The sequence below is a fragment of the Cervus canadensis genome, chromosome 1 (assembly GCF_019320065.1).
Source record: "Cervus canadensis isolate Bull #8, Minnesota chromosome 1, ASM1932006v1, whole genome shotgun sequence".
Taxonomy (NCBI): Eukaryota; Metazoa; Chordata; class Mammalia; order Artiodactyla; family Cervidae; genus Cervus; species Cervus canadensis.
The window spans coordinates 21,282,330-21,294,913 of NC_057386.1; the positions used below are offsets into that span (position 1 = coordinate 21,282,330).

The window sequence follows — 12,584 nt, forward strand, 5'->3', positions numbered from 1 at the left end:
CATGTCCAGTTCTAAATGCTGCTTCTTATCCTACATATAGGTTTCTCAGGAGGTAGGTCATGGTGTCTGATATTCTCATCTCATTAAGAATTTTCCACAGTTTGTTGTAATCCACACAATCAAAGCCTTTAGCATAGTCAATGAAGCAGAAGTAGATTTTTTTTGGAATTCCCTTGTTTTATCTATGATCCAGCATATATCGACAATTTGATCTTTGGTTCCTCTGCCTTTTCTTTTCTTTTCTTTTTTTTCCTGATGCTTTTCATTATCACAGAACACGCCAACTGTAATGTGTGCAAAGAGGAAATGAGGGGCGGAGGGAAAGGAAGTCAAATTTGGGGAAGGCTGGATGACTGCTTCGCTTCTTTTTCTTATTCTTCCCATTCATTGCCAGGATCATCATGAGCTTTCTGAAGAGAGGAAATCTAAGAAGAGGTCAACACAATGCCAGATATAATCTTTATCTCTATTTTCAGCCTTTTCAATAATGAGTTGAGTATCAAAAAGGACAAAGCCACACATGACCACCAGCCCCACATACAGGTTTGCCTGGAAAAGCCAAATAGATCCAAAGAAAAGGTTCCCCAGGGAAGACGAGAGCATCAGGCTCATGGCTGACATCAAGATACTTCCTAGAAAGATGTGGCTACAGTGCCTGGCATAGAGTGTACTCAGGGTGAAGCAAGTGAAGATCATTGCTGTGCCCGTGAAGGCAGTGGGAAGGATGCTGGGGTTGATGGCAACGCACAAGCCCAGAGCAGGGCCCAGGCCAACTTCTGTAAGGAAAGCAAATCCAGCCAGAAGTCCCAGTCTTTTTTGCTTAGTTTCATGGCTGTGAGGTGTTGCCATCAGCCAAATCATCACCCCAGAGAGCCCAAGGCAGAGAGCAGGCCAGCCTGAATGAAATGGGTGACCACATGGACATAAGCCCCTGCAGCCACCACAAGCATACAGAGGGCAAAACGGGCATAGACCTCCTCAGGTACTGCTGTGTCAAGGGGGTTATGTGGGAAAATTTAAAGAGTGCATCAAAATTTATCTTCCAATCAAATATATTCATGATGCTAGTGTCTGTGGGACACAGCCTCTGCTCTTCTGACCTGCCTCTCAGAAGCCCACACAGCTCTTCTAACACCGAATGTGCTTCTCCTCTGCCTTTTCTAAATCCAGCTTGTACATTTGGAAGTTCTCGGTTCATGTACTGTTGAAACCTAGCTTGAAGGATTTCAAGCATAATCTTGCTGGCGTGTGAAATGAGTGCAATTGTACTGTAATTTTAACATTCTTTAGCATTGCTTTTCTTGGGGATTAAAATGAAAACTGACCCTTTCCAGTTCTGTGGCCACTGATGAGTGTTCCAAATTTGCTGATATAAAGAGTGCAGCACTTCAACAGCATCATCTTATACCTGTCTAAATTTATTCTTCCATATTTTACATTTTATGGTACTACTGTAAATTGCATTTTTTCCCTTCCATTGAGTGTTAGGCAGAATAATGAGCCCCTAAAGATGTTCATGTCCTAATCCCAGAAACTTCAAATACATTAGGCTACGTGACAAAGGAGAAGAAAGGTTACTAATCAGCTGACCTTAAAATAGGAAGATTATCCTAGATTACATCAGTCCAATGTAATCACAAGGGTTCTTCCTTATGTGGAAGATGGAAGCAGAAGAGTCAGTGTTAGAGTGATGCGATATGAGAAAAACGTGACTGGCTATTGCTGTTTGAGGATGAAAGGGCCAGCAAGTCAAGGAGCGTGGATAGCCTCTAGAAGCTGGAATAGGTAAGGAGATTATTCTCTCCTAGGTCTTCCAGAAAGGATCAAGAACAAAATCCTAATAAAGTATTTCTTAAGAATAATGCTAAGTATTCCTGAAAAGGAGCACACTTATCTTGCAGCAGATCATGTTTAAACAGCAAACATAAACCAACACAATGGCAAATTTTTAGCTAATGTAATACAACAAACACTGAGTACTAAAAGTATGAATTTTGGAAACTCAAAAGGTAACCAACCTGTTTTCCAAGGAATTTCTTATTAGCAATCAAACCCAACCTGGAAATCTAAAACAGAAATCCAGCAATTACTTGGAGTCTTAAGACCAACATGTCTGAACAATGAAAATGGGAAATTCTGTTGGACATACCAAAATAAAATACTGATTTCTAAGTTCACCAATAATTATTAGATATCAATAGTTTCCCCTTTTTAGAGAAGAAAGGAAAAGAAGGATGGACTCATTCCTGACCAAGCTTAACGCCATGGGAAGAGGTCAACAAGGACTTAATGAACTTAACATACTCACACTTGCTTAATAATGGATGCTGTTAGAACCTTTTGAAGACATAAGGTGAAGCTCTGAATCCAATGATAAGTAGTAGTTGTGATGGGTAATAACTTAGTAACCGCCTAAATACACATTTTTATGAGACAAGTAGCTCTTCTCAGGCAAGTAAAAAGGAGACTAATGAGATGTTCCTGTGGGATTTGATATATAAACATTAGAAAGGAAAACTTCCTGCCTACTGTGACACCACCTAGAGCAAAGGCTATATAAGTACTTCAAAGAGGAAAAAGCCAAGAGGCTTGGAATTTAGACTCAGTCGTGGTTGCCTTGAGCTTTGAATCCCGGAGACCATAAACTGAAATCAACCGAAGCTGGGCACACATTCTGGATACCAAGGGCTGTATGGTAACAATGTCTTCCGCAACACCATGCCAAAGCTGTCCTGGGATTACAAATTTAACAACCATCCTTCCTAACACCAGCTGCCAGCATGGTGGTCTTAAAGCCGATAGCTGTCAACCAACCGGCCATGTTCTGAGAACTCTCCAGTCCCAGGACTACAAACCCACTCCTTGCTTTTCGCTCACACCTCTCTGCTTAATCAGCAACTTCAACACCTGTCCCTTTCTGGAGGACTGTGGCTGGTGTGATGGTGGCATCAACAGTAATGAGAAAGAGACCATGAAAACCTTGAACGATCGCCTTGCTAACTACTTGGAAAAGGTACGAATGCTGGAACGAGAGAACGCCGCACTGGAGTGTAAAATCCAGGAAGAATGTAACAAGGAACTCCCGGTCATATGTCCTGACTACCTATCCTACTATGCAATCATTGAGGAGCTCCAGCAAAAGGTAAGAATCTTAGGAACTTGTATAATCACATTGTGAGTTGATGTTCTCAAAGCAATAGTCATTTGCTAAACTTTAATATTTTAGTTCATTTTATACTAAAAAATATTTTGTAGAATAAGGAAATTTCTTGAATGAAATTGTTGAGGCAATATTTAGTTTTACAGCTTTACATTTTCCAGAGTTACACTCTGCTATTAAAACCAGATAACACATGACCAAAATATATTAATATCTGCTGCCATTTCTTTAACAAAAATTAGAAAACAGGGATCTGAGAAAATGAATTTTGTTTAAACAAGTTCCTAAACACTTTAACTTTTATCCATTTTTTTCAATCATCATCACTATTTTCTCCTTTTATGCTCATTTCTTCATCTCCATGTTGTCTAGTTTCTTCCCATGCCAAGCCTAAATTTCCCATTCTGAATGATATGCTGCTGCTATACATCATGGATTTTTTTTCTGTTACATTTTTTCAAAAAATATTTATTGGGCACCAGCAACAATGTACCAGACATTATTCTAGGCTCTGGGAACATATTGGTGAACTAAATTTCTCACCCTCATAGCATGAACATTCTAGTGGACCATGGTATGTTATACAAATGTAGGATGAACTTTATATTTTAGCAGTAAAACATCTACAGAAGTTTTTGTTGAAGTAATTTTTTGCTGATCTTTCAGGAAAATAACAAAAAACTCTGACTTCCCAAAGTTCCCCAGCATACTAAGCATAGCTATGAAAAGCCTAACTAGCCTCCCCCTGTTAACTGAAACACACATAAGCCTCTTGGAGGCTTTTAAAGGAGGATATCTTGGTGTTTGTCTCATTTGTGTGTGCAACTTCTTAATTCTAGGTCTTGTGTACCAAGGCTGAGAATTCCAGACTGGTTTCACAAATTGACAACACCAAACTGACTGCTGATGACTTGAGAGCCAAGTAAGCCCACCCAACTCTGTCGTTCATGACAGAGTTCACCCTGCGTCTGATGCTGCACAGTCCCAATAAGATATCTCCAAGTCTACTAACTCTCCTGCCCTTACCATGTCAGCACCAGCCCAAAGACCTCCAAACTCAATATAAATGATTGAGATTCACAACCACTCACATGCATCCAGTATCTGCAGTTTATAACATATGAACACATCTGATTACCTGCACAATAGTCAATAAGATAGATAGAGCTAATGTATTACTACCCTATTTAAGGTGAGAAAACTGAGGTTTAACAGGGTCCAAGGCATGCAACTGGAACAAGGCAAAGTGAAAACTTAGACCCAAGCTTACTAAATCTTAATTTTGCTCTTTGCACTTACACTACACTGCCTCTAGTGGAAGGAGAAGGACAATAAGCTCATTCATCTTAAATAACAAGGGAGCATAACTGGCCAACTAAGGAATCATAATTAAGTTCAGTTCAGTTTGGTTCAGTCGCTCAGTCATGTCCAACTGTTTGCAACTCTTTGCGACCCCACGGATTGCATAATTGCATAACTGTATAATTTGCAAACCCATGGATTGCATAATTAAGTAGCAATGTTTTCTAATGATTCCACCTCTAAAGAGAATAAAACCTCTGATAGAAACATAAGAAATGAGAAGCCTAGTGAAAAATGTAGAAGAAAGTTAACTTACCATCTACATTTTAATGCCTATCTTTTCATGTTATCATTTTCATAGGTACGAAGCTGAGCTGTCCCTACGCCAGCTAGTGGAGGCAGATGCCAATGGCCTACAGCAGATCCTGAATGCACTGACGCTGGGCAAGGCTGACCTGGAGGCACAAGTCCAGTCTCTGAAAGAGGAGCTCCTTTGCCTCAAAAACGACCATGAACAGGTTAGAGAAAGACCAAGAGAGTTATTACAAACTAAGCCTCTAACAGAGGCATCAATTTTTTTCTCCATTTATTTTTATTAGTTGGAGGCTAATTACTTTACAATATTGTAGTGGTTTTTGTCATACATTGACATGAATCAGCCATGGATTTACATGTATTCCCCATCCCGATCCCTCTGGGTCTTCCCAGTGCACCAGGCCCGAGCACTTGTCTCATGCATCCCACCTGGGCTGGTGATCTGTTTCACCCTAGATAATATACATGTTTCGATGCTGTTCTCTTGAGACATCCCACCCTCGCCTTCTCCCACAGAGTCCAAGAGTCTGTTCTGTATATCTGTGTCTCTTTTTCTGTTTTGCGTATAGGGTTATCATTACCATCTTTCTAAATTCCAAATATATGTGTTAGTATACTGTATTGGTCTTTATCTTTCTGGCTTACTTCACTCTGTATAATGGGCTCCAGTTTCATCCATCTCATTAGAACTGATTCAAATGAATTCTTTTTAATGGCTGAGTAATATTCCATGGTATATATGTACCACAGCTTCCTTATCCATTCGTCTGCTGATGGGCATCTAGGTTGCTTCCATGTCCTGGCTTAAAAATAGTATCAATTTTTTTGAGTTGAATTTGACAAAAGTTGTCCCCACTAGCCACTACTCTGTTCTACCTTGGTTATACCTACTACTACTTCCACTGATTCAATGTGTTTCTAATCTGTTGCCTATAACACAATATCTGAAGCCTCCACTATCCTCTCCAATTTTTCCAGGAAAAGGAAGCAACCCAATTTTCCTGTGCTCACAGGTTTCCCATCTTTTTATAGGCATCTTTGCACAGACTTCTGCCACAATTGGTATAAGCCAATATTGGCATACGGACATATTGGCATCATAAAGACTATGATCTCTCATTATAAATTCTACCTCTATGTCACTTCACCCGTTACCCATGGAAATGATCTAAATTCTTTTAAATCCTGATCTTGCTAGCTAATTCCTTATAACATTGCACAAACTTGAACACACAGTCATATCTGAAATAGCCTTAAGTCATAACATGTTTTTTTAATTTATTTATTTTAATTGGAGGCTAATTACAATATTGTAGAGGTTTTTGCTATACAATAGCACCTGTAAATCATGTATTCCTTTATTGTGGACTTTCTTTCAGATGCAATTAAGCTAAATTATCACTGTTAGACTGAAACAAGAACACAAGAGGGGCATCTCTTCATCAAGTGACTTCACATTCTTTTCTTTCCATAGGAAATCAGTTCCTTACAGAGCCAGCTTGGGGACAGACTCAACATTGAAGTGACCAGTGCCCCTTCTGTTGACCTAAACCGGGTTCTCCAAGAAATGAGATGTCAATATGAGTCCATCATGGAGACAAACCGCAAAGATGTGGAAGAGTGGTTCAACACACAGGTAGGGAGGGTAGAAAATTCAAAAACAAAAAGTTGACCCTATTTCCAGGGGCCCTTGAAACACAGTCAAGTTTTCCCTTCATGATATCCTTTGATGGCCTTTGACTGTGTTTCAGATGGAGGAGCTGAACCAGCAGGTGGTGACCAGCACTCAACAACAGCAGTGCTACCAGAAGGAGGTCATTGAACTGAGACGCACCATGAATGCTCTGGAGATTGAACTGCAGGCCCAGCACCGAATGGTACCCGAAACATTGACCAAACTTAGCGCAGCAGTGATGGCAATAGTCCCTGACATCTGTGTGGTGCTGTGTTTCCCAAAGTGTGTCCCTTAGAACAATAGTTCCTCTGTTTCCTTAAGGGTCTGTGCTAAAAAAAAGACTTTGTGATCAAATAAGCCAGAGAAATCCTGGATTAAACAAAGGTAAAACAGGGTACCTTCCTACAGGCCTTCAGTAAGCTGATGTTCACCATGAATCAACAAGAAAGGGATGTATAATATTCAGCATTTTAGAACTCATTTGATCATGGACTCCTTTTTCTTTAAAGAGCATCTCACAGCAATGATAATCCCTGGAGTATAATTTGGGAAGCTCTATAAGAGCATTTTATTATATGCAAAACACTCTTACAAACTTTCAAATTTATTAAAATAATCTTATGAAGGAAGTGGCCAATTTTACAGATGAGGCTCAGAGAGCTAAGGTGGCTTTACCAAGTCAAATCCAAGATAAGTTTCATCTCACTCATTTTGTAGATGGAGATATGAGCTCCTGAGGCATTAAGTAATCTGTCAAAAGTCACAAAAGAAATTCAAGTCTGAGCCAGAATGCAGGTTCCAAAGCTGGAACCACTTCTTCCTCATTCTACAACCTCTCTGAAGTAGGAAATTATTTAAATGCTTTGGTATGAAAGGTATTAGGAAGACCTTGCCCCAAAGCTGGTTTTGTCACCAGCTAGTCAACTCATTTAAATTCCTGAGCCTTGGTTTTCTCATCTGTAAAAATTGGAATAATCATTCAAGTCATATGTTATTGAAAACGAAAATCCCATTATATATAGTCATACAGAATGATAGATCAGGAAAGAACTTTAATTACCAAAGGTTCAACTCTCATATTTTACATGCAAAGGAATTGCTCCAGTGAAGGAATTGTCTATGGCTAACTGCTGCTCACTTCCTTTTTCTCCTTTTTAAGGTACAAATCCTCATAAAACGAGGTGCCATGGTAATCCGTTTTTAACACCTAAGTGTAAAATATGTTGGAATCTTTTTCTGTTTTAGGTAGGAGAATGTGGCAGGAGATTGTCAGGTGATTAAGGAAGAGGAAGATAATTATTTAAAGAGATGCCCAAAGAAAAAAGACAAAGAAAAGTGAGCTTTAACATAGTTGATAATTTTATTTTTAGATTTGTTTGGTTAGGAAGTAATAAGAGGGCTTGGAGAGTCATTAGTACCTGTCATAAAAAAAAAAAAGTACTGTTTAAAATGATGCTGATCACAAATGACTTGGGTTTAAAGGAGTCATCATTAGAAATTCTCCTTTCCTCCTCTATGACAGAGAGATTCCCAGGAATGTGCCCTGACAGAAACGGAAGCCCGCTACGCAGCCTTGCTGGCCCAGATCCAGTGTCTGATCGATAACCTAGAAGCTCAGCTGGCAGAGATCCGGGGGGCCCTGGAAAGACAAAACCGAGAATATGAGATTCTGCTAGATGTCAAGTCCCGACTGGAGTGTGAGATTGCCACATACCACAGCCTTCTGGAGAGCTCAGATGGCAAGTATGTAAAATAAAAGCAGTTTTTGCAAGAAAAAGTTTCAAACACACACATGTGTGTGCTGCCACCAGCAACAGGGAACCGTCACCTTGGTCTTCTTGTCAGTGATGGGGAGCTTCAGCTGAAACAGTCCATCCACTCTCTCTTGAGCTGTGCCATTTGGAGGCCTACAATCGTAACCTAGTCCAAATTTGAGGGGTGAGCTGAACTGCATTGTTTTTGAAGAGCCAGTGCTCCAGATTGATTCCCTACAGGCTGGCTAGCTTCTTAAAGTCTTAAAAATTACTAGGGGAAAAAAATAGTTTCCCCAAAGATGAACATTCCTGGTGATTTACAGATTTTTTCCCCTACTGAGATGAAAATCTGACTGCCATGAGATCAAGTAGGACAACCATGTTCCCTGAAGAGAAACATTCTGCTCAGGATGAAACTCCTAGCCTTGTCCAGTCACTTGCCCTTGATGGCCAAGAGCAGCATGTACACATGTGTGTATCAGCATCTTTTCTAGAAGTTGTAATTTTGTTAATGAGAAGAAGCTAACCAACTCATAAAGAACTGATAAGGAGTATGAGCTCTTTGAATCAACTCCATCCAAACTAATGCCCCAAATGCAGACTTAGTTTACAACTGCTAAGGAGACTTCCTTCCCCAAAAGAATCAGTGAACTCTGTTCACAGCAATCTTTTCACTGGCATGTCCACATTATATTAGCACAATGTTCACTTATGTGATCACTCTTAGGAGCTATAATATACCAAAGTACTTTGAATCATCCATCAAAGAAACATGATGCTTTCTTAAAGAGTTCTCACTTGTAACTCCTCCTAATTCTAATTCTCTAAAGATTAGTCAGTTACAGACACCCAGAAGGTACTTCAGAGATCTTGGATGAAGCATTGAGAACTCTTCCGTAGATGGAGATGGGTCACCAAAAGTACTGTGACTAACACTCTCATTAGGAAAAATACCAGATTAACTTCCTTTCTTCTGATAGTAAGCCCTCTGACTTGTCCCTTCTCACTGTTGAGTTCCCGCTATATCCATTCTACAGATGAAAAACTAAAGCTCAGGAGGGTTAACTGACTTATCTGAGGTCACCAGCTGGCAAATGACAGACCTGGGCCCCACCCCAGTCTTGGACGCCTGGCCTGTTCATCCAACACTATGGCATTGGCTGTAATAGCAGCTTACATAATCTAGCGTGTCTAAACCTAGGGTGCTGCTTTCCCATGGATCTGGTCTGATTCTTTTTCTTCCACCGGTGCTTGTGCAAAATGAATAAACAAGTATTAGGAAGTACTTGTTTTGAGCGACACATATTGAAAAATTAACCGCTGCGATGTTTCTCCATAGCCACCATTGCCTTCCCTCAATCACAAGCAAAATTCTGTTTTTTCCTAGGCTTCCCTGTCACCCATGTGCCATTAAGCATGAGCCTTCTGCTTGCATATCCAGCAAGGCCAGGGCCATGGAATGCACAGCCCCAGTTCACACGTCATCCTTAGGCCCCTGTGGAATACAAGAGTCCCGCAGTGCCTGCAGCATCCTGCCCAGAATTCTGGTTAAAATCTGCACCATCACTGAGGAGATCAAGGATGGGAAAGTCATTTCTTCTCACGAGCACGTGCAGCCTTGCTTCATCACCAGAACTGCCAAAGCCTGACATCCCAAGGTGAAAAATGACCCTCATTCATGAAAGAGAGGCCAATCCTTGTTTCTGCCAGAACCCCCAGTCCCTTGAGGTACTTGGTTTCTTGCTACTACACGGGTCCCCATTGCTAGATATAAGATCTTTTATTCTGCTCTAAGTCATTGCCACCAACACGACAATAAATGACATTTCTCTGGAAGCACATTTCCCAGGTATCTGAAGGTCAGGCACTGATACGTAGGTGTGACAAGGTGACCTACATTACCTGACTCCCCAGGTGATGGGCAGGTTCTTCTGTGTTTATTCAGGCCTTGTTTACTTACGTTCCTCTCCAGAGCCAGTCTGACAAGTTTGAGGGTTGTTTTTGGCCACAGAACATGAAGGTGAAAAGTTAAAATCTTCCCTTCTAAACTCCTTCTCTGTATATAGAAAGAAGCTTATGTGGGGATGGCATGAACAGAGAAAAGTCTTTAATACTTAGTTTCCTTGAATAGTCATGAGTCTGAATCCTATTCACCTCTGTTGTCTCAATGACTGTTTATCCACACGTACACACTCTGCCTGCTCTCAAGTATTTTTTTTTAATTTTTTACTTATTTTATTTATTATGCTCAAGATTTTTTGGGCTTCTTGAATCTTAAGTTTTACAACTCATGGGTTTGAGGAAATTCAAGTCCTTTATCTCCCTTTCTCTGTTCTCTCTCTGCACCCCTTCTAGATGAAGACTGGAGCTTTTCCTCATTTTTATTTTTGTTTGTGTGTACGTATTTTGTTGTATGTATTTTGTCTGTCTGCACGGCTTGCAATATCATAGTTCCTGGACTAAGGATAGAACCCACCCCCTCTGCATTGGAAGCACCAAGTCTTCACTACCAGACTGCCAGGGACGTGCCATGCACAAAAATACTTTTAAAGATGTACACATTCTCCAAAACTTTGTAAATCATCAGGCTCTCCAAATATTTTCATCAAGAATAGGGAATCATTGTGAGGTGTGAATCCAGAGCATTTTGAAGAAATATCTTGGATCCTTTCATTAAATGTTTGCTATTTCTCTTTCTATTCTTTAGGGAATGGGCTTTAGTTCTGATTGTTTGACAAAGGACATGTAGCTGGAAATCTCAAGACATTACCCTGCTCCTCTATCTCCCTGTGACAGGTGCCATGAAAAAATAACTTAGATGCCTACTTCAATCTATCAGAATAGAGAAATGGACTCAATAGCAACCAACTTTGCAGAGAAGTAATCAAGAATAATTCCTGCTTGCAAGCAGTCCCAGTGTGAGAAAGCACCATTTAGGTACCAGCCATTATCAGAGGTTCTTACAGTAGGGTCTCAGAGTGTTTAAATCAGTCTGTACAAAATTTTTTTTTTTACCTTTCCAGAGGTTTCAGTAAATAATTCCAACCCACACACAGAATGTTAAGTCAAAAGTCCTGAAGTCCTGTACTTGCCACTTCCTAACCGTGACTCTGGCAAATCTTAAGCCGTCAACAAATTTAATTTCCTTGTTTGTTAAATGAGGTTCATGCCTACTTCACACTGTTGTTGTGGTGATCAGATGAAGTTTCTATGCGATGCTGCTCTGTTGCTGAAAAGTACTATACAAGTGTTATTTTTATATAAGCCCTAGAACTAATTTATCATTCTTTTCTCATGTTAAAATTCTTTCTCCATGTATTTAGTTCTCCAGTCATGATTTTGAAGTTTTAATAGTGTTTGGCTTTGACAGATAAAAAGAATAAAATAAGATCTCCTGTGATCAAGCCCACAGTTCTACTCAATAAAACATTTTTGAAGTCTTAGCCCACGTATCAGGTATCAGTTGATGGCTGTGGCCACATCAAAGATGAAAGCATTGTTTAGTTCACAGCTTAGCCCTACACTTCCTCCAAACAAGTAGCAAATTACACTAAGCAAATGGATTGCAGAACTCCCAGAGGGATCTCTTTTCTATCAATAAACTCTTTTAACTCTGAATGCTCAAATTACCCCTAATCATCACTTCCTTGCATTCTATCTCAGACTTAAGGATGGAAATGGGAAGAGCATACAGTTTAGGCTCAGAAACTCCAGGACAGAGTTTTAAATCAGGTTGTGTGTGTGTGTGTGTGTGTGCCCTTGAACAAAAAGGACATAATAACTTGGGCCCCATCTGTTGCACGGCTGGGAAGATTAATGGAGATAATGAAGAAAATCACCTTAACAATCTTGTGATCAACATAACTTTAGTCCGTGCAAGTGGTCTATGACCCTTATAATCAGTGATTTTTCCAAAATTCATTAAAATTGAAATCTTATAAGATTCCAGGGGAAGCTCCCTCCTCTCTGACCTCACTAAATACTCCATGGTGATGGGGACTTATGTCTTATGCAAATAGTGGCAACATTGACATTCAATAAAATGTGCCATAAATTTTTTAAAACGGAGATAATGATGGGGAAAGGGTCTTGTAAGCTGTAAAACGCTGTGCAGAAGGGAGTTTTTATTGCTTATACTGAAATCTAGGCATATGTCATTTCCTTCCATACCTTATTCCTCTGTGTCTGGTTCAGAGATAGTCCCCAGTGAACCCTGTACACACCATCAACACTAACTGGGAAACCAACTAAGAAAAGATCAGAGCTGCACGGTCTGCTCTGAGGTCTGATTCCAACAAGACTCAGGGTTGAGGAGCCTTGCTGGATTCAGGGAAACCTTGGGCTGATACGGCAATGCCATTGTCAACTTTTCCCAGAA

General features: G+C 40.2%; 1 protein-coding gene and 1 pseudogene across 5 annotated transcripts; one reads left to right on the forward strand and one right to left on the reverse strand.

Moving 5' to 3' along the window:
* Positions 1 to 268: 268 nt before the first annotated feature.
* LOC122445827 lies at positions 269 to 1,069 on the reverse strand (annotated as a pseudogene).
* Positions 1,070 to 2,601: 1,532 nt separating this feature from the next.
* Positions 2,602 to 11,643, forward strand: KRT39 (keratin 39). Of its 5 annotated transcripts, none has more exons than XR_006269559.1 (8): positions 2,602 to 3,142; positions 4,000 to 4,082; positions 4,824 to 4,980; positions 6,252 to 6,413; positions 6,529 to 6,654; positions 7,975 to 8,195; positions 9,594 to 9,934; positions 10,914 to 11,643. XR_006269559.1 is itself a non-coding variant. In XM_043469555.1 (8 exons), exons 1-7 carry the CDS (start codon positions 2,693 to 2,695, stop codon positions 9,853 to 9,855), a joined length of 1,461 nt encoding a protein of 486 aa, XP_043325490.1. In that variant the 5' UTR covers positions 2,602 to 2,692; the 3' UTR covers positions 9,856 to 9,864; positions 10,562 to 11,643. The 5 variants fall into 5 exon arrangements, 4 of the variants coding, with proteins under 4 accessions (XP_043325490.1, XP_043325477.1, XP_043325467.1 ...); XM_043469555.1 differs by having other exon boundaries at positions 9,594 to 9,864; positions 10,562 to 11,643; XM_043469542.1 differs by having other exon boundaries at positions 9,594 to 9,864.
* Positions 11,644 to 12,584: the final 941 nt, after the last annotated feature.